The sequence below is a fragment of the Limulus polyphemus genome, unplaced genomic scaffold (genome assembly GCF_000517525.1).
Source record: "Limulus polyphemus unplaced genomic scaffold, Limulus_polyphemus-2.1.2 Scaffold688, whole genome shotgun sequence".
NCBI classification, from domain to species: domain Eukaryota; kingdom Metazoa; phylum Arthropoda; class Merostomata; order Xiphosura; family Limulidae; genus Limulus; species Limulus polyphemus.
Window position 1 is genome coordinate 299,516 of NW_013666298.1, and position 22,032 is coordinate 321,547.

Below are 22,032 nucleotides of genomic sequence, written 5' to 3' on the forward strand. Positions count from 1 at the left end.
GATCTACTGGATATTAATTAAATTATAAATATATCAATTCATGTGGATATGACTGAAAAATTTCATTTTTTCAGAAAAGGTGGTGTCTATTTACTTGTTACCACGCCGTGTTTATAGATAGACACACGCATACAAGTATCTCTCTGACAGCCTACACAAAGAATGAAATTCAAAGGAAAAAACACAACACAAAGAGCGCTGGAAAAATCGGGGCAAAACAGAAACAGGTAATTGACAAAATGACAGAAATATTAGGTAAATCTCAGCAAATAATACTTAACAGCAAATCAACGTTACACGAATCTAACAAAGTAGCGATTAGAAATTATTAAGCTCTTTAAGACTCCAAACAGTATAATAACACAAACTACTTTACGTTTGTATCACATTCAAAAAATTAAATACAAATAGTGTAGATAAATTTGACTGAAATATATATAGTAATGATTTAACAGACCATAATGTAGAGAGAGTTCTCTCGGTTCACATGAAAATTAGCCAAATAATATACAACTAAAAAAAATTATACTCAGTCGAGAGGGTCAGATTTTAGATACGGCAACTTATCATTTAATAAACAATATACATGGCAGCTAGCAACAATTCCTCATTAAAACTAAAAATGTACATGACAGCTGAAACGATTCATCATTAAAACTAACAATGTACATGACAGCTAGCAACGATTCATCATTAAAACTAACAATGTACATGACAGTTAGCAACGATTCATTATTAAAACTAAAATACTGTTCTCAATCAAAAGACTCGCGTTTAAACCCAAATATTTTATTGAAAATAAGTTAGAATGAAGAATATTCAGACACGTTTCACAAGCTAAAGGATAAAATATACAGCAGAGTGTTATACCTAACCAAATGAAGGAGCATTTTGCAACTAGATTTATAGTAAAAATATTAAGTATGCAACGGGAATTACAAATAATATGAGAAGAAAAATTAATCATCTATAATAAATCATGAACAATATGAAATATAAATGTGTGTGTGTGTGTGTGTGTGTGTTAAGACAGTAGTTTAATTTAAAATCCACTATAAAATGGAGGTACACACACACACTGAATACTCATATCACAATAACATATCTAACGGTGGCTCTCAGATTTCACGAACCACATAGGACGGTAAACCATATCAGTGCACCCTCTAGTCCGTAAAAACAGCTGAACAAGATGGAACACTTCAAACGACGAAGGAAAGTTGTAGAAATCAGAATGCGCAATTTGACAGAAACGCCATAAGCTAAGCCGTTCAGGAAAAGTTTGAACTTGAAATGTCGTCCTTACAACAGTTTAGTCAGAAATCAATGGAGTGAGCTCGGTTTATGTACAAGTACGAGAGTAGAAAGATCATAAATTTCATTTTATGACGATGTTTTTCTTGTTGAGAAAACAGTTTCTTTAAAACTGATACGCAGCACCGCCAAACCAAATCTTGTGAAATCAATAGTCAGGGTTTATTCCTAAACTACTCCTTTTGATTGTTTTCTGAACGTTACACCTTCTTTCCACTGACCTATTTTCCGAGAAGTTTAAAATTGACTTTCGGAAGACGAACAAAAATAACATAAAAAAAAAGGAAAAAACACTGAAACTCACTAAATTATATTTATGTTTGGAATATAAAATTAACGTTAAACGTGGATTTGTATGTCTCTGAATGTTACATGCAACAGAGATAGGAAGTTCTGTCTAGGTTTTACCAGTTTTGGAGAAAATTTTTCATAATCGATAAACAGTGCCTTTACAAACGTATTCAATCGTGATATGACTTAAATCAATGCATAGCGCTAAATCGATCCGTAACACTAACCATACTTCGAATGTTAATTTTTAGAAATCGGTAAATGGTAACAAACTGTTTTCAAGATATATATATATCCGTGTGTGTATGGTGCATTTCTACCACTTTAACCAGGTTAAAGAATAGAGCTATAGTAAAATAACTTGAATACTTTATGTAATTTACTATGCAGATACATCTTACCAACAATCACTTTTTTAAATATATTTTCCACGTGCCAGCGATTACAAAACCTTAATTCACACACACACACACACACACACACAAGTTGTATTGAAAGAAATGGTGACTAAAATTAGTTTAAAATACAAGTATTACAAAATTACCCCCTCTAGTGTATCAAAGTAAACTGCATCAGAGTACGGTAGCGTGTTGATAAATTTTGGTTGTCATCCAATTAAACAGACAGTCATACATCAGCATAACGTCTACAGAAGTACAGTCAGTCATAAGATTCAACCAGTAATCTTCTTATGGCTTCCGAGATAGAAATATCCCATGATAAGTATGTAAAAACCAAAGCATTTGGATGGTGAAGGCTATATACTCTAGCTACTCCATGTGACAGATTGAGACGAAGTATCATGTTTCAGTAGGAGCTGCAAGAAAACTAAAAATGAGTCGTGGAAATAGCATTGTTGATAATAGAAGCAATCCATATAGAAAGTCCAAACACTTCAAAAGTGATATTACAATTAACTTAGGCTATGCTCTTTACGTAATACACAACAATATATAAAAGTTCTTGGCAAGACCTAGCGGTAAGTACAGATGTTAATGCTACACCCAGAGCAGTAAGATACACATCGAGAAAAAGCGGTCTCAATGCATATGTGAAGTTGCTCAAGGACCACAACCTACAAGAAATAACTAACCAAAATGCTGTAACTGACACCAAAATTCAAACAATGGGACGAACAAAGCTGAATAAAGGTGTTCTTTATAGACGAATTCAAATTGTTTGACAACAATCAACGATAAAATAGAACTGTTCCACGGGCAACGTCAATACTTACAGTAAAGCACATTGGGGTCCAATCTAAAGGTGAGATTCACACATAATTTATAGCACCCAGATTACAGAAAGGGACAAGTAAATCGTATTTATCCACCATGCCATTCTAACAGGAACAAGATCTGCTGGGTAGGAATTCATCCTATATCAAGATAGTGATCACAAGCATGCAATAATGTGGTAAAATGATACCTAGAAGTAAAAAAAAAAGGACGATAGAACACTCACAGTCATCGCCTGACCTGCACAAAGCCCCGGTATGAATATTATTAAGGCTGTATGGGCTTATATAGAAACTGCAACTTAACAGCTTTGATTGAACTGTGGGGAGGAATACACGAACTTTGGACATTGATATACTTGCAATACACACACACACATATATATATATATATTACCATCAGCCAGAATTATTCTTGTGTTGTGTTCGTGAGCAATACGTTTTAACTAAAGAACTTTGGGAACAAACGCAGTTCAATGGTTAGCGTTGCAGGCTGTGGAGCTAAGATTCCATGGTTTAAGTATCGTTACCACAAAAATGGGTATGTTATGAAAGTGACTGCCAAATCACATAATTTAGTCTCACAAGAGTAGCTGCCTTTATTCTATTACTTCAAAATTAGGAACGGCTCGATCAGATAGCTCTTGTGTAGCCTTATACAATATCCAACAAAACAAACAATCAGTTAAGAACTGCGTCTTTAAAACATTATTCTATGTATCATAGCAAACTTTAAACTTTTTGAAAAGTTAAAATGAGAATGATAATACCGTTTTACTTGTTTAAAACTGGTGTAGTAATTAACCTGGTGCCCTTTCGTTTCTTTTTGTTGTAAAATATTTTCATTAATCCTTGTATGTGTAAAAATACAGGGGTCTAGAAATTATTTCTAGATTATTATTTACTTATGTTTGTGAAATACGAACCTCTACAATAAAAGTTACTATAATTCCATTACATCAATGATATAAATCGGAGCATCATATACTATACCAATTCACGTTGTGTGTAAATTTGTTTTTGTTTGTCCGCGAACTCTTCCCGCTGTTTTGGAGCTAGCAGGACCAAACATAGCAGGTGCATTAATGGTGGCCTGGAGAGGGGGTCCTTTTCTATATGATGTAGCCTCCATACCAAGAGGGGCTAAAACGCTCCAAAAGATCACCTTGACACTATGAGACCTAGGAATAGATTTTCAGGGTCGCTGAATCAGAACATGACATTGGATTTTGTGTTCCTGGACTCCTTAGAGTTCGCGTAGGCGTAATGTTGAAATCATGCTCATATCCCAACTTACAAGCAAGCGGGACGAAAATTAGAATACAATCTCAGGTACCCCAGGCGAATGCCTTAATACTTTTTTTTTCTTTTTTGCAGATTGGTGCATTGGGACCTCTGTGAATTATGATGGGGCCTTTGAAACCTTCAGAAAACGCGGATATTTTATGTTAGTCCATTGAGTACCGTGCAACAAAGACACGGGTCAAAAAATAGTTTAGATATATTAAAAAAATTAATTTTAATAAATTTAGCAACATAATTTCTGGACGTCACATGGAACAAAACTGTATGCGAATGTTATGAAAATTATCAATGATTTAAATTAAACATGTTTCAAAATTACTATTTAATAATAACTGAAAGATGCAAATTGATTTCACTGTAAATAATATTATTTACGAAAGCTTATGTATTTTACATTTAATTAATTTTACATGGTTAACATGAACATTTATTTATATCAATTCTCAAGAAAACCCCGATTTGTCGTATTTTGTTCAAACAGCAACATCCCTAGTACTTCGAATATATTTACATTTTGTCTCCGTGGATTCAAATTTTCAACATGAAAGGCATTTGAAAATGCCCACGAAGACTAAACAGGCATGTTTAGGAATCCCTAAAATTCAAGTATAGTCATCCCTAATTTTGAACTACTGACAATGAAAAGGCAATTAGCAGCACTCATCACCATGACGATTTTGTCCAGCTCTTTGAAAGGAATCATGGTACTGCTTGTCACTTTTAAACGCGACGGCAACTGAAAGTGCTGAGCGTGTTAAGTGACATCATGTTCCGAAACTCATATCCTTCGTTCAGCAACCCGACACGCTAACTACTAGGCCAAAGGAATCATGGTACCGCTTGTCACTTTTAAACGCGACGGCAACTGAAAGTGCTGAGCGTGTTAAGTGACATCATGTTCCGAAACTCATTTCCTTCGTTCCGCAACCCGACACGCTAACTACTAGGCCATGTCCATAAAAGTTGATCTGACGTTTAGCATTTTACAAACATACAAATATATGTGTAATTTTCAACCACTATAATGATAAAGAAAAACATTCGGCCTTACAAAATGAACTTCTATATAACACAACGTATCTGAATTATGATATAGTACACATTTTGTTTGATAAATGTGTTCAACATAAAAAGCACGTTATACCAGTAAAGGATAAGGAATAGTAAAAGTTGGAGATTTTCAATAATATATGATGACAAAAAAAATCTGAAAATGCATAGCCACATATAAGACATATCACAAAAATAAAACAGTTAATCACAGTCTATTTTGACTAACTCTTAACCAAATATTACTGTCGTTGGAAAGCAGAGGTGATCTCTTAGAGGCCAGAAAATCAATTTTCCAAGGTGAGGGTATTTTGTAACTGCTACTAGCAAAACAATGCCCAAACGTTTGTAAAACTAACGAGCGAACGTCTTAGAAACAAGGATTCGGAGTGTCTGCTGTAAAAAGACTGACCATGCGTGGTAACGTCAAAGCCAGAAGTTACACCATCAGGATTCTTCTCGCTAGGACAAACTCAATCATGTAAGACTGCCACTTCTCCTTCCACGAAGCGTCATTCTGCTCCCTTCATTTCCTGACAGCAGATCTTACTTCAGTGGCTGGAGAGTTGGTCCCAAAGGCACCATGGCTTGCGTTTCCTACAGGCTCACTTTCCGAAACACCAATATTGAAGCTGTCAGCGGCACGTGCTCATACAGCCACTTGTCGGCCACTTCCTGCCACACATTAAACAGTTCCGTCTCTGATGGAGTGAACAGAACCACATTTCATATTCCATACGCTTGTATGGTTGTTGCGAATAACGACAGCACTAGAGCATACTTGTCCGCTGAGAAGAAAAATTATGATGAAAATGAGTTGCGCTAAAATTTATGGATATCTAATATACCTTATTGAGAACCAGTATTTGCCAGAAAAACGAAACATTATACTTGTTCAAACTATGACAGTGAATTGTTTATCATTCATAAATTATTCCGTAAGCTTTAAAGTAAGGCTTTCTTAAAAAATGGAAAGAATACTTCGAAACAACGTGCAATTTGTTTTATCTGATAGAAATGAAAGCTACAACCAAAAATGGCGCGAAAAAGCAATTTTTATACAACATTTATTTGTATTCACACACAACTAAATGCATTTAACAAGTGTAATTCTGAAATGTTACAGACTGGGGTATACGTCAGAAATTATTTGAACAGAAGGGCAGTCAGTGTACATTGCGGGAGTGAAGGCACGAAGTATTGATATTGTAGAATTAACTTTATTCTACTGTGCAGCCGCTTATGGCTCAAAGCCCGATAAGCAAAAGAAGTGTTGTAAACTATAAAGCTAAGCGACACAAGACTACCTATGCGTACTTTGGTATATTGTGTAGTATCTAACTAAATATGATGAACTCTTAAGTAAAACTGTATAAAATATAAGATCAAGTCGTATTTGTGAATAAATATTACTAAAACTCATTATTCAATTTCTGTAGTGCACATTGGTGTATTATACTAAAAACATTTTAATATTAGTAATAAACGACCATACAACATTAAAGCTTTGTACTAACAGTTATGGTTTGTGTTTTAGTGGAACACTCCTGAAGAAACTGGAAAGCGAAACGCTGAATGTCCAATTAAAGGAAAATAACAAATTTGGTGGTTTAAGGTTGTTTATTACTAGTATTATCAAATCTGTTGTTGCATTAAATGAGAAATTACAATAAGCTGTACCTTCTTAGTTCATCTTTTAGATCTTCAATAACTGACTACTTCAAAAACCTGTTGCAATTAATATAATACAATTTTTTTTTAAACAGCCCACAAAACCGACATGGTGGTGGTGACTTACGAAGCTAATGCGTCTGTCATTGAAAATAATAGTCGGGTGCTTCTCCCCTTTCCTTCTTCAAAAGATATAGTTTGTTGTTCGAAATCCCCAAATCAACAAACAAGCCCTAAGTATTACCACAGAAATGGTACGCGAGCCACAAACTCTCGAATTCGTAGTCCAACACATCACCCACTAGAATACGCCCTATCTTATCATCAGATTAGACTTAAATATTTTTGGCATAAAACAATGTGTATGGACATTCCTGTAGAGACTGGTTTATTAGAAATCCTATATTTAGTGATATCATTAGTTAAAATGTGCGAGAAACTAAACTAAAATTTCTTATGCATTTGATTAATTATTGCTCATGTTATGTGAACTGAGTATTTTCCCACGAAATCGAAAGTAATGTCGCTGACAAGAAACACACAATTATGTTTATCAGGACATCGCTGCTAGAAGTACTCTACATACACCCCCTATCCACTTAATCACAGAAAGTCTTCTTAAACTGAAAATGTTTCGCGGCAAATAACCCTATGGAGAGCATTCCTAGGATATCAACTGATAACACAATAGGCGGGATCTTCGTACACAATGGAATTTTCACTTGTACATTGAAATTTGCCCTTAACGACATTTCTAACGACCGGGAGTTATTACTAACTTCATTAAGATGGAAGTCGTTTCAAGCACATAAGAAAACACATTATTGATTTTTAAAAAAATCGTTTGTGTTTTTCAAAATTAGTTTCAACATTGTCCACCATTAGATAATCAGTTTAGTAGAGTATTTTAAAGTCTAGTTTTACTCGTTGACAGGTACAAGTTTTGAAACCAAATTGTTTCAAATATTAATTTGGGCGTTGAAACAATATAATTTGGTTTATTTCAACTTGCACTTAGAAAATGAAGGTTTACATTTTAATTTATAAGAAATTCATAAGAAAATTACAATTATGAATCTTAGGTTTTAAATAAACTTGATATACTCTCATACACACAAACACACACTTTTTTTATAGAAAATATTAGAAAAAATAAATTAATAATAACACAAGTCTGTTTCTGCGTTTTTGTTTGTTTTTATCCTCAAGAGAGAAGCGGCGGTTTTTTTTTTTGTAAAACCACCTTTAACAATTTCACCAAACAACAGATTATCCTTTTTGTAACCATTACAGTAACAAGTATAGGAATGTTAGAACAATTCTTTGTTTGAATGAGAACATTCGAGTAACAGCTTAAATTTCTGGCAAATAAAACTTAACAATATTTAAGGCTTGGGAACAAACAGTAAAATTTTGAAATTCGGAATGCACTCGGATATCTATCATACGAAGTTTAAACTTCGAAAAACGATTTACTCATTTGAAAAATAAAAGGACGAAAAGTTCAGTTAAATTAAATCATGCCGAACTGAAATTCTATTAAACAAAAGGGAAAATTTTTATACTGTAAAAAAGAAATTGTATTTGTTCACTCCGCTGAAATGTCTTGACAATTCAATCAAAAGATTTAGCTATAGTAAACATCTTATATTGTAAAAACTTATAAAATATCTATTAATTTTTTCATGTTAAATTATATTAAGATACTTATTTTGCTCACATAATTGTAGGTCAGAATGGTAGTGTGTGTGTTACCGTTTATTTGTCGATTAAACCAAATACCGTAAACAATAGAGGGCGCTGTACTTTTATCCAATTAATGAACTAAAAATGAGAATGATTCCTTACATAGTCGAATTTAAGTATGAGGATATATTCGTGTAAAGATATTCACGCAAAATTTAATTACATGAAAAATATATTAGACAACGAAACAAAAAAATGCTACTTTGTCAAGAACACATTCGCATGCATAAGATAGATATGAAAGTGTCATCACAAAAATACACTCCATATGATGTGCCAATTCTTTTTTTTATTTCTGTTGACCAAAAAGGCGAAATTAACAAATGATTGGAATTTACGATAGAGAGATACATCTGTTTAAGCAAACTTTTTATCTCTATATCTTGATTGTCTAACACAGCTGTGCTAGACTTATTTTGGATTGCAATTTTGCGTCTATTTATGATATTGAAGGGCAGACAAAAAAAATGTCATATTTGTTTCTCTCTTATAAATACCTCTCCATAATAAAAATGAACTTATAATTACTACACGAAAATAATTAACAAATTAATCGAAAAGTCTGAAGTTTCATCTACTAAAAGCAGGAAAACTGACTATATTTGTAACTAGTGCTAAAAAAATCATTTTTTAATAAAGGAAAACACAGTTAAATTGCCAAATTAAAAACGCAGTATCCGTAATTTTTATGTGGTAGACAATTTTTTTTAATGTATGTTAACACCGTTAGACGGAGTATTTCATTACAGGCTGTAAGAACGCGTACACGTTTACTGTAGTTGTTCTTTGTTGGAAAATTTAGCACTGATGTTTGATACATATTTCCTGGATTAACACGAGTTAGTTACTCGTTAATAATGATGTTCTTTTTAACTTCAGTAATGTAAACATCATTAAGTATGATTAGCAGAATAATGTTATCAAATAAGTATACATTCATAAATTATTACTTCACGTATATAACTAATCAATATATAACTTTTGTATGTGATCCTATGTGCTAACTTCTTAATCAGAATTAATAGTGGGTTTGTGAACGTGATATATGCTGTGACAAGCCCAAAAATAAATTATATTTTGAGAAAACTGATAAAAAAATATTGGCAATAGAAAAATTACTTATTTTATATCCAAGTTCAATGAACAATCAACCAATTCTTCAATGTATTTTATAAGCTGAATTGAGAAATCATTTCCCTGTTTTAACTTTCTTAAATTCCAATACAAAATTGAATAACTTTTCTGTTCCATTTCCATTTTTCACTTATATATATATATATATATATATCAATTTTGAATATAGTACTTGTATCCAGATAGAAAATCCTTGCTTTTTATACTATAATAATTTAAATCTTCAAGATAGTATATTGTAAATAATATTTAGTTGACTTGTAATTATTTTTCTGCCAAGAAAGCAGTTCGTTAATCAGATTTACAACGCAACGATAAGCACGTCAACCATAAATATGTATATTTTTTTTTCATTTAACAACGACTTTTAAAAGTCAAATCAATTAAGCCACGACTTTATTTCATGATACGGCATTAAACGAGTAATTCTCGATCATACACACCATACTACTGCAACTGTCAAAACAAACTTAGAATATCCTTCGAAGATATTGTCTATAAAATGTTAATGGGTACGACTATCTGCCTTTTAATAATTATCTGGAAAGAGATTGTGTAACTGATGTACAACTTTTATGAAATCCATATGTTTATGTTCTAGTCTTAAAAGTGATTTGAATTTGAAAATAAATACATATATACACAAGTGTACTTTAAGTGGATTTACAAATTACACTAAAATAAATAATAATAATACCTCAAATAATAAAGTTTAAAAGATAATGAACTACCTTAACTTACCAGCATAACAATGTTTGAAGAAAGCGTGGTTTTCAAGCCATGGTTTGTTTTGAATTCTTTACAAGTGCTACAGTTGAATGTTACTGGAGGATCAACATGCACACATTCCAAAGGCTCGTTTGATAATTGGCTACTAAATGAATTACGACTGCTAGAAGATTGAGAGTAAGGGGTTGTAGAATTAAACTGAAGGTCATTCAAATTTGGAACAGAGAAGCTATGTTGATGAAAGAAGCCATAGTTTGTTTCTGTCACTTGTTCAGATGACCTGCCCAGAAAGTTTTCTGTTTTTTTACAGTTCTCCGGACGAGACAAAGACTCTTCGGGTACATAACCAAGTTTTCCACTGCTTCTGCTTCTTACAGTATTGTTAAATTCAAGACCATCAACTTTTAAATGTGGTAAAGAGCTCCACAAACACTGCATGTTGTGTTCTGGTAGAGATAAAGGAGACTGGACAGTCAGATCATTCATGTCGTTAGTTTGTTGGACGATAGTGGATAGATTCATCTCCTGGGAAGTTATCCGTTTCTTTGGGGAATCAACCGGCGGGGCGGTAGTAATGGATAAACTCAGTTCTTGGCCAGCTGGCTGACTCTCCGAGATTCCTTTTTGTCTTTGATAAAATGAAAGAACAGCTTTTTTCTGTGTAGTCCTTAACTCTGGGTCTGACACACAATGTTTCTTATCTGGATCAAGGTACAATACTCTTTGTATGGCGTCATCGGGTTCTGAAACAGAGCTACGAGCACTACAATTAGGTAACACAGGGGTCGACACAATTTCCATTTCACTAATTGTAGGAAATTGTTCTGGGTTTATTGTTTTTGAAGAGTTATTGATACTACCGAAAACATGTGCCGTACCTTTTACTAAACTGTTTACTTCTCTACGATTACTATTAGGTCGTTCTAGCAATGTTTGTGCTCTTGAAAAACCAGCAAAAGGCGACGAGACAACTGAAGGTTTAATTGACTTTCGTTCTTCTACTTGCTGCTGAAGCATCTTGATTCTTTGTGCCACGCTAATTCCCGAAATCTCGTGAGTGTTCAGGTGCTCTTCTTTAGAAGAAGAGATACGAACACTCTTAGAACTTCTGCTGTAAGAATGCTTTAAGCCTGGTGCATAGTAAAGCACACTTTCCGAATCATGTCTCTTGGCAGGTTGAACCTTGGAACTATGAGCTATACTTTCTCGTTGCAATCCATGTCTTGATGGCACATGGGTTCGAATACTAGTTTCCATACGGTTAGTAGATGTACTTCCATCACACGATGACTGAGGAGTCAAACGTCCACTATCTGGCATTGTTGATAGACCACTATCAAATAACGACGAGCGGTTTGACATTTGGATACTAAATGTACTCAGGTCACTATACGATCCGTGCCATTTTAAAGTTTCCTGACTACTTCCGCTGCCACTGCTTTCAACAAGAGTTCCTGCTTCACTGGGTGTTTCAAGAAAATCGCTTCCAGGTGGTGGTGGCCAGGTTGCACTAAACGCTTGGCATTCTAATCGAAGTCTATCTAAAAAAGGAGTTTCATTTTCAAGGGATTCTGGCATCTTGAAATTATGAAATTCCACATCTTTATCTGTATTACTATAACATGTTATTTGGTTTTCACAAGCTGAAGAATAATATGCATTATAATGCTTTATAAAGTCGTCATATTTATTCCAATAAGGTTCCGTGTCTTTCAGTGCCAAACTATCTGGCATCTGATTAATAGGAACGTCACGTTCTGGCGGAGAGTGAATGTTGTATTCTTTGTCACCATAGCACATAGGAATATAAGATGGACGATTTCCAGTATCCTCTTCAACCTTCTCTGAAGTGCTTCTGCATAATGCTTGTTTCAAAGACGAATCAATTTCGGCTATAGTTGTTTCGCCATCTAATGTCCTATTACTTAACGGGATTGGAACAGTACTTTCATTGTTTACAGCCCGTTTTGTTCCGTAGCCGTCTATCCTCTTCTCTAACACAGGCTGAAGTTGATTGGTTGAAATCTTAAAAGACTTTTTAGGCCTCGAGTATACTGCTCGCACTTTTGGATAGTCCGTCTGATCCGTCCAAGAATGCGATCGGTAGCTGGTCACTGTGACGGGTAAAGAAGAAGGCGATAATTCTGGTGATTCAGAAGACACGGGCCAAGATGGATATTTTTCATGAGTAAGTCCTGATCTTTGGTGTATCATACTGGATTTTCTAATAGGTGGCGGAGGAGGGGGTGGAGAATTTTCCCTGTTCGTTTTTTGAGCATTTATTGTCACATCAAGGGATAAGTCGGAAGAAAATGAGAAGGATTTAAGATTTTCTTTGTTTATTTCTGATCGTTGTTTCTTGGAGTCATGAGTTTGATAGGTTAAGTTCTCTTGAGAAAAGAATATTTTGTTTTTGGCACTGAATTCTGAAGACTTACTTTCTTTTAAGTTACTGATGATGCTTTGGCAGTGTCCAGTAAAATCAATAGACTGACGACCACCTGAAGACTGAGGAATGGAAGTCAAGCTTTTGGCAGATTCGTTTCTTTCCCAGTATGGCCTTCCTTGGATAACTGGGGCAAAGTCTAAACCACTTTTAGAAGCCAGGGCTTCGTATACAGACCCTTTCTTCTTGAATCTTCTTGTCACCATGTCTGTATCTTCATCCAGAGATGGGGTGGTAAAGAATGTGTTTACATACGAGTTGGTGGCTTGTGAATTCAGTGAGGGTTCACTGTGAAGATCACTTGGAACAGCGTGTTGAAGTTCGTTTGGATTAGAATCGGAGACTAGTTGGCTGCTACGCCAATTTCCATAAGATTCTAAACAAAGATAGCAGTTATTTAGTAGAATACGACATTTTTCATGTTCTTTGTGTGCAGTAAAATACTGCTGCAAGCGACTGTCCAAGGTTGAATGCAATAAGTACTGTTCTTTGGGGCCCTTTCTTCTTTCTACGGATGAATTTTGACTTCGACGAACACTTGGCACTTCAGATTGATGACTGAAACCAAGAAAGAACTGCAGTTACTAATCAAAACCACAAACGCTGAAACTCTTTATCGCTATAGCGGGCTTCTAGTGCCATATGGGGGTTATCAATTCATTATCAGTAAAACAGTGTGGACTGAAAACTAGACTAAAAAGTTAACAAGTTCGAAACAAAAGGAGATAAGAGAGAGAAAGAGTTACTAAAGGGGGACTGTAGTTAAACTTTTAGACTAGTTTTATCTGAACACTGGTTTCTTTGAATTTAATTAGTTACTAGACATGTACGTTTTAAAAATCATGAAAAAATCTCCTCATTCCACTTCTTACAAGTTGAAGAAACAGGTGATTCAAACAAAACCTTTTACTTAGCATGAGCAGCTATATATATATATATATATATATATACACACACACACACATACTCACACAACTATTTTAAAAACTTAAGCACAAAAAGAAAATACTGGTATGTTAAAGTAGTTTTGTGTCAAATACTATTTGTTATACAAGTTTAGTGATGAGTTACCTGTTCTGAAAACACTATTTTGAAAATAGTCACATATGTAAAAAAATTCAAATTATAAAATCATACTTGAAAACATGACAGAGAAAAAAGTGAAGGGAAACAAAACTGCTCAAAACAACTCATTCTCAAATGACAAATGATGGGTCTAAGTAAGAATGAAAAAACAAAATGCTACGTTATTTTGCTACATAAAATTCTTAGTGTTCGTTAAGATTAGACTACACTGACTTTAATCAAATGAATCAAAAGCAATAACGTTAGAACAAACATTCAAGCTGTCACCGATATTACTTTATGAGAAGATTTATGCGTTCTAAAATAAAAACCCGTGCTAGTATTAGCAGTAGAGAGATTACTTTCTTATTTGTAGCACAACTGAAGTTTGAATTTTCCGACGTGGAATTTGTTTCTAAACTTCTGGGCGTAGATGGCTGTAAAGAATTTTAAGTTTACTCTTATATAGTGCGCTTAATAGTTAGCATAATATGCTCATTGGAAAATTGCCCAACTGGCTATGCCGAGTTGTGAACATATTTCACTAACATTTGTATTAAAAACGTGCTGGATAACTTGGTCTTTGATTAAATTGAAAATTATACATTTTTACTATGCTTGAAAAACAAAACTCGTTTTCCCGAATGTTATGGTCCAAAATTTTGTGACTGAGGGCATTTTACTCTCAAGGTAATTGTTGATAATGCTTATAACAATATTAGACCTTTAGGTTTACTTGGTGTGCTATTTTCTAGTTGATATTATTTAAGTGCCATAATTAATACTTTTGAGCGGTGTGTAAGCATTTATGGCTTAATATTAACACTATATGGTTACGTTTCCTATTTATGATCTGAATTAAGTTAGATCACTCAATTATATACAGTGAAAAAATAAGAAGAATTCAAAATTTGTATTCCCAAAGCGTAAAACGACACAGAACGCGAACCATGGACCCTACGATTCAGAGTCTAGCATGTTAACTTCTAGGACAAGTTCAACCCATTGACAAAAATGTCACTACTTACGATCGGATAAACAGTATCAGTTGGTTTTGCTACCACGATGTATAGTTTGCATAAATTATAAGCGTTTTAAAACAGTACTTCTTAACTAATGTAATAAATTGTCTTAAACTTCACGTTTAACACACAAGGATATTAGACAGAGACTTTTCACAATTTTTAAATTGTGATAGAAATGGAAAGAAAACTCGGAACTAACGAGAATAAATGGGCACTTTCTAACAGTTAGTTAAGAGCAAGGGTATATGAAAGAAAATAATGTCTGTGATACATTAAGAAAAATCACTTTAACCTCTCCTACCTTCCACCGGCGTCTTAAGTTTTAACAAAAGATTTGTTGGAGCAACGTTGGTGGTCTTTTTGTCTGCTTGATCAAATTCTCAATAGAGCCGTAGGCACAACGGTGGGGATGGATAAGAATAAATGCTGCATTCCACAGATTCTAATTTACGATTTACAAAACAAATATTGGCGAAATTGATCAACACATTATTCCGGTGTAATGTAGCAGAACCATAAACATACAATTCCAACATCTCTTGACTAAACACAAACCTCGATTCTTTGTTAATCTAAACACTGAACGCAAGCAGGTAAACAACGTGACCTATTGGAAAAAGATAACCGTACGTTCCACACTTTTGGATTTCTAGTAATCATTTAACCCTAAAGGACTTTGAAACCGGGCAACAGGATACAGTCTTCAATTTTTGTAGAGATGGAAAATAAGATCGTAAATTATGTGAATATTCTATAGAGCACACTATACAAGAAATTTGCTAAACCTGTTAACACTAAAATATAAAGCAGTCTTTTCCCCTATTCTACAGATTCTTTGGTTAAAAAACAGACGGTTATAAATACTCCACACGTTAGAAGAAAGCTACGTGAAAGTGTTGGAACTAAAGAAGACCTACAAGTTACAACAGCGCCATTGTTGTTTCATCTATAACCAAGGCGACACCCGCTACAATAGCGGTGTAAGAGTGAATATAAACATTTGTCAGGAAAAATTACATACTTCACAAATGAAACAAAATAATATTTAAATAAAAAAGAAGCATCATCCATGACGTTCCCTTAGGGAAAAGTTGAATCATTTTAGAGCTATTACTGATGTTACGATGAGTTTTTGCTTTGTACTATTATGTTAAACCCATAATTCGCCGAAAAATGTTAAGGTATTAATCAGTGAACTGAGAAGATGTAACAAAAGGTGTTCGTTAGCGTATTATTACAATCACACAATATAGTTCGCAAATTGCCATTTCCTGTTTCTCTCTCTCACCGTGGGAACGAGTTTTCTCAAAAACTGTTTAATGATTTTTTACTTTAATATATTAATAAGTCACTCAAAATTACAATTTGATTATAGTTGTCTGCAACCTTTCGTTCAATGTCAAACATATTTCATGTACAGTCAATCCTAAATTTGGCCTACATCGATACAGACTTAACGTACTGATTGCGGGTAGTAACGTCATTATTTAATTTTATCTCGCACGCACACACAAATTGTAGTTTGGAGTGACTTAGTTAAAAGGTAACAAATCTTACAATCGACCTAGGTACACTGTTTAGCTTAGTTTTTGGTAGTTCTAGGTGTTGTAAGTTTATAGATGAATACAAACTTGTTTTATATTACTACTTACAGTTTCCAAAGATGAATAAAAAAAGCAATTCACGTTAGAGCTAATTGGAATGCTCAGCTTCACATATTCTTTCTTAATACTTTAAAAAACTATTCCAGAAGTAATTCGGCAAACATAAAATCGTAGGTATGTATTAATAATTACATGCCATGCTGAATAAAAGTGGAGGTTAAGACACCTTAGACGGTGGAACTTATACCTTTACGTTGCTTGTTAACTGAATCTGTCTACGACAAAGAACTATAATAACAAGTTGTGTTTGTGAAACACCTGTGTCCCCACAAATATTATACTGTATGTTTAAGCCCCTACCCCCACGAAATATCTGATTGACCTTCACCTTCAAAAGTTAATCGGGCCTAGAACTTTATATTTTAAGTGTCTGTTGTACAAGTGTTGTTAAAATCAAACCATTCAATCTTGAGATACCCTGCCCACAAGATTGGGACGGACGGACGAACGAAAAGAGCTAACCAACATGCTCCAAGAAGTAGGGGCATAAAACTGGAAATCCTATAACTAATATACTGCACTTCCAACATAAAACGCAAGTATTCCAATTATTCACAATATATTTACATACTAGCTGGAGTACCCGTCCCCTGGATGGAACCTTATATAAATTCATGATTAATGAAAGGTTATATTTGGACATTAAAAGTTGCTTCCCTTATAGATAATTGTAAAAAACACAAAAGGCCTATAAAAATTGCAAAACATAAACCTCCACACCAAATTTGGTGAAGATTATCCGTAGGATGCAAAATAGTGGTAAAAACCGCAAAAAAGCCCATAAAATCCGCAAAACGGAAAATGCACAACTGAAAATTTGTATGGACCTCATGAACCTTCATACTAATTTTGGCGAGGATTCATCCACACCCTGCGAAGTAGTTATATGGACATATGACAGACAGTACTATCATATTTATATAGAGTCAACATAAACAATACAAGTTAAAGTACAAATGACGAAACAGTAGCAACAAAACACTTGGATGTATTTAAGAAAGCGATAAAAACAATAAACAGATCAAATATACCCTTGGAAATACTTTTACTGATGTACATTACCATTACTGTGTTGCGGTGTATACATTTTGATCCTCCACTTCGAATTTATACCATATCAAATAGTTTTTGTTTTTAAGTTATGATTGTTCTTCAACAGCACCATAAAAGTTGCCATGGAGGCGAAAGAACACTTGAAACAACAAGTTTGCTATCTTTACAACAGCTATAGCTCGTTTACTGACAAAAACATCAGGAACTTCGCTCGAAACGGCAACTCACATAAAAACTTCGTGATTTGATACAAGAAAAACTTGCTTTATAGGGAAAGATAAGAACGTTGTCGTATCAAGACGGAGAGTGGATATAAGACATTCAACTGGCTATCTAGCTGAATACTATAGACAACCTCCTGATGATATTAAAACAATGGGTTTGTAGCGAAAGTTATCTGTATAAAGCTTACAGAAAAACCGATCCAATAAAATGTAAGTGAACTTTGGCATTGTATGTATAATATGAGCTCAGTGTTCAAGTTCCGATATTCTAGCACTACAGGATTTATGTTTCGTGTAAAATTTTGACTTTCTCGAGACTCCCATGAAAAGCCATCATGTTCACAATATCTTGCAAATAGGTATTTATATCACTTAGAACTCCAAAAGAGGACACTTATCAGTTCAATATTACCACTAATGTCAATAAACTGAGTGACTCTCTAACATAGTCATTAACAGTATATGCAAAAAAATATGTTACATTCCCACAATATCTTCATATAGAGGGAGCCTATTCCCATTAAGGGATAATAGGAATGTTTCTTTATTCTTGATGTGACTAGAATAACTACTATTACTGAATGACGTTAATGGCACCTCAAGTTCATTTTTATGCAAAACAAATTTTCATATAATCTAAAATCTCTCTGCTTCAAGACATATTTCACGAGAATGTTTGGGACCTTTTGACAAAATTCCAATGTTTTCAGAGTGATTATTGCTTTGTAGAAAACATAACATCCTATCCCCAATTTTCGGGGGTAATGAATCTTACAGACACATACCTTAACTTTCCCTAGGTAGAGTGTGTGTGTGTGGGGGGGGGATAGTAACTAGGGGGATAACAGTAATTGTGCTTTATTATAACTAGAAAATAAACACCGATTATCCTTTTACGGTTTTGAGCTGTGCGTTAACACAATTTCTGATGTTATTCTAAAAAACACAATTCCATCCGTTTTAAATAAAATGTTCACTATTTAGAAATTCAATGAAAACTAATTGAAATTATTTAAATATAACATATTGCTACAAGTAAGATAATCTACTTAGTGTATATGTTAAAATTTACCTTCAAAGGATATTAAACACATAATCAGCAGAGGCTTTATATCTATTTAGCCATCTTGGATGTTTGACAGATGCGTATATATAAACAATAAATTACCAACCCAACAAAAAGACAACTCTTCAAGAAAAGAGTGCAAACTAAAAAGTGGATGAACTAAACAATGAATTTCACTACCAAAACAACATAGGAATTTTTGGAAAATCTGTCTTCAATAAAAACTTTTTTGTGCTAGGTGCGATTCGTTTAAAATATCCCCTCCTTTAGTTCATATGGTTCGTGCATATTGCACCATCAAATGGTTTTCCTTTAATTTTTAGTCTCGCTTTCTTGTGTTTTAAATAGGCTGATTCCTCTAGAAACGCTGAAGATAAATTTACTGTAACTCCACGTGTCTTTTACATAATGTTTTGCTAAACACAGATCAATAAATGGTTGAGGAAGCTACACTAAGATACTTTTTTAAACCTCGTGCCTTTTTTTGGCTACTTATAATATTAGATTCTAAATAACTTTGCATGCTCTCCTTTATAAGGCTATACTTTGATAAGGAGGATGTTTGTCTTTTTTTACGAAATGATGATTTTAAATTAACATTTTTAGATCCCTAGTCATGTCTCGAAAATCAAGTCTCCAAGAGTACCTGTGTTGTGTAATTAGATTTAAATCCCAATCCTGTCAACAAATTCAAATTTGTCATGCGTCAAACAGAGTAGACTCTTGCCTGCAAGCGCGTGGCCTTAAAAAGCCACTACAAGCTCGCTGATTCTCACCAGAGGCAGGGAACTGGTTCGAAGATTTTTTACTCCAAAAGAAGCAAAGTTCTTCACGAGTAAAGGGTAATATTTGTCAAAACACAAGACTTCGTCATCTGAACGAGAATCAAGAAAGATGATTAAATCTTCGGTAGTACATGTCTGTACAGCTTCAGAGTTAATTAAGTTTTTTTTTCATCTTTTAAAAGTTAATTAAGGAACCTTTACATCAAACTTTTTGTTTACCGTCGAACAAAATAAAGAGAAAGGGTGGTTTCAGAGGCTGAACAAGTGTATAACGATATGTGGACAATTTTTTTTTACGAAAATCGATAGTTTTAAAAAGATCGTCTAAAAATGGTGGCTATGGTTAAGAGCTATATCTATCACGTCACATCAGTTGTCATGAACAACGATTTTTTTTATTATTTTAAAAACAACCGAGGAGTACGATTTACAAAATAAGTATAAAAAAAAACAAGTTTGAGCAATGTTTTAAAACGAGTAGGTAAATTATACTTAGAATCAGGAAGAGATTGTATCTAGAGGCATTTAGCATCAAGTATGAACTAATATACGATAGTTTGCACTTCTGATAGGAAGGTTGCACAAGCTGAAGCTAAATGAGAGGTAAAGAGACGTACATAAGATTTTAGTTGCAACACAGACAGGGTAAATCGTAGATGATGGAGATTTTCATCAAGACGCACAGTAATGTTTCGTGAAGCAGAACCTGCAGGACACACTGTGTGTTATTAACAGGACTGATAGTTTAGCAATTTTCCACATTCTGTATTTCGGACTGTGGTAAACCAAACTAATATATATTTTCAGTGGATGTGCTCTACTGGACCCTTACTTCACACACCAAATATTAAGGCAATCCAATAAGAAATACACAAGATATAAAATCTCCAATTTGATTGAATTTCTTCCTTTTTTTTTTCTCATTCGCACTGAAAGTACAAAAACTTACTTAACTTTCATGGACTTTTTCAAATTTCTAACGCCTATAGATCTTTAAAACCTACAATTAAGTGTTAAATTTAGTCTAAATATAAGCCACATGTGCAAATTTATTGAACAAAAACTGCTCAATTTTGGTCAAAATTGTTATGCATATCTACGCAAAAAGTCACGTGAGCTATCGGTCTGAATTTTTTTACTAAAGCTGCACCTAAGAGTTGTTTGTTTGTTGAAGTTAAGCACAAAGCTACGCAATGGGCTATCTGTACTCTGCTCACCACGGGTATCGAAACCCGGTTTCTAGCATTGCAAGTCCGCAGACATACCGCTGTGCCACTGGGGCTCACCTAAGGGTAAAAGTGGACTATTTCTAGTTTGTTTTTTGTCATTCGGGTTAAAGACGGCTGATTTATAGCAGCAAAACTATAGCGTGAAAGCGGATACACAAGTATTGGTTAGGCCAAGCAAACTAGATTAGCAGTTTCTAGTTCATATTTTCCAAAGAATCATACGGGTGGACGGTTAATATTCACTGGCAACTTTTTAACCACCATTTTGCTAAATTTTATGAAATTATCCTGCTTAAAGAGCGTTTAGCGACACGTGATATTAGCTTAAACAATTAGCATAAATAATGATGTTTGTTCATACGGCTGTACTGAGTCCATGCTGGTAATGAAAAGAAACTGTTAATCTAGTTTCAATGGCATTACTATAAAGAAAGTTATTAACACTTTTTAGAAAGGAGAAACTTTACCATATATTTTAAAGAATCTGGTTGGTTCTGTGAAGTGTGGGTCTGTTCTGAATAACAGGGTTGCGACCCTAAAGCTAATGTTGGTTACTATCGAGTTTCACTTTCTTACTTTGTTTTTACTTAGTTTGTTGGTGTGTATTGACAAAAAGTCATGATATCTAATCAAAAACACCTTAGGTGTGAAAAACAATACGGTAAAAAAAAAAAAAGGTTTAAGCGTGCGACTTAAAGGAATAAAATCAAAACTGGCGGCCAAACTGGTAACTAAACTTATAACATTGATAAGAATTTTACAGCAAATATTCATTCATTAGTTAGCTAGCTAGGCCACGTATTTTGTTTTATCCACCATCATGTCCAAGTTGAACAAAAAACGTGGCCTGGCTAACTAATGAAAGAATGCTATAAATGTAGTGTCAGATGTGATGTTCGCCAATTAAGGGCTTTTTACTTATGTATGTATGTATGTATGTATGTATGTGTGTGTGTGTGTGTGTGTGTGTGTGTGTGTGTGTGTGTGTGTGTGTGTGTGTG

The 22,032-nt window shown here is 34.0% G+C and overlaps 1 protein-coding gene across 3 annotated transcripts in view; it reads right to left on the reverse strand.

The window, feature by feature from the left end:
- Positions 1–22,032, reverse strand: part of LOC106459967 — a 207,937-nt gene that overhangs the window by 106,851 nt on the left and 79,054 nt on the right. For all 3 annotated transcript variants that reach the window (XM_022386548.1, XM_022386547.1, XM_013919641.2), the window contains one exon: positions 10,487–13,478. In XM_022386548.1, the coding sequence (XP_022242256.1) occupies positions 10,487–13,478 (2,992 nt within the window). The remainder of the gene's footprint in view (positions 1–10,486; positions 13,479–22,032) is intronic.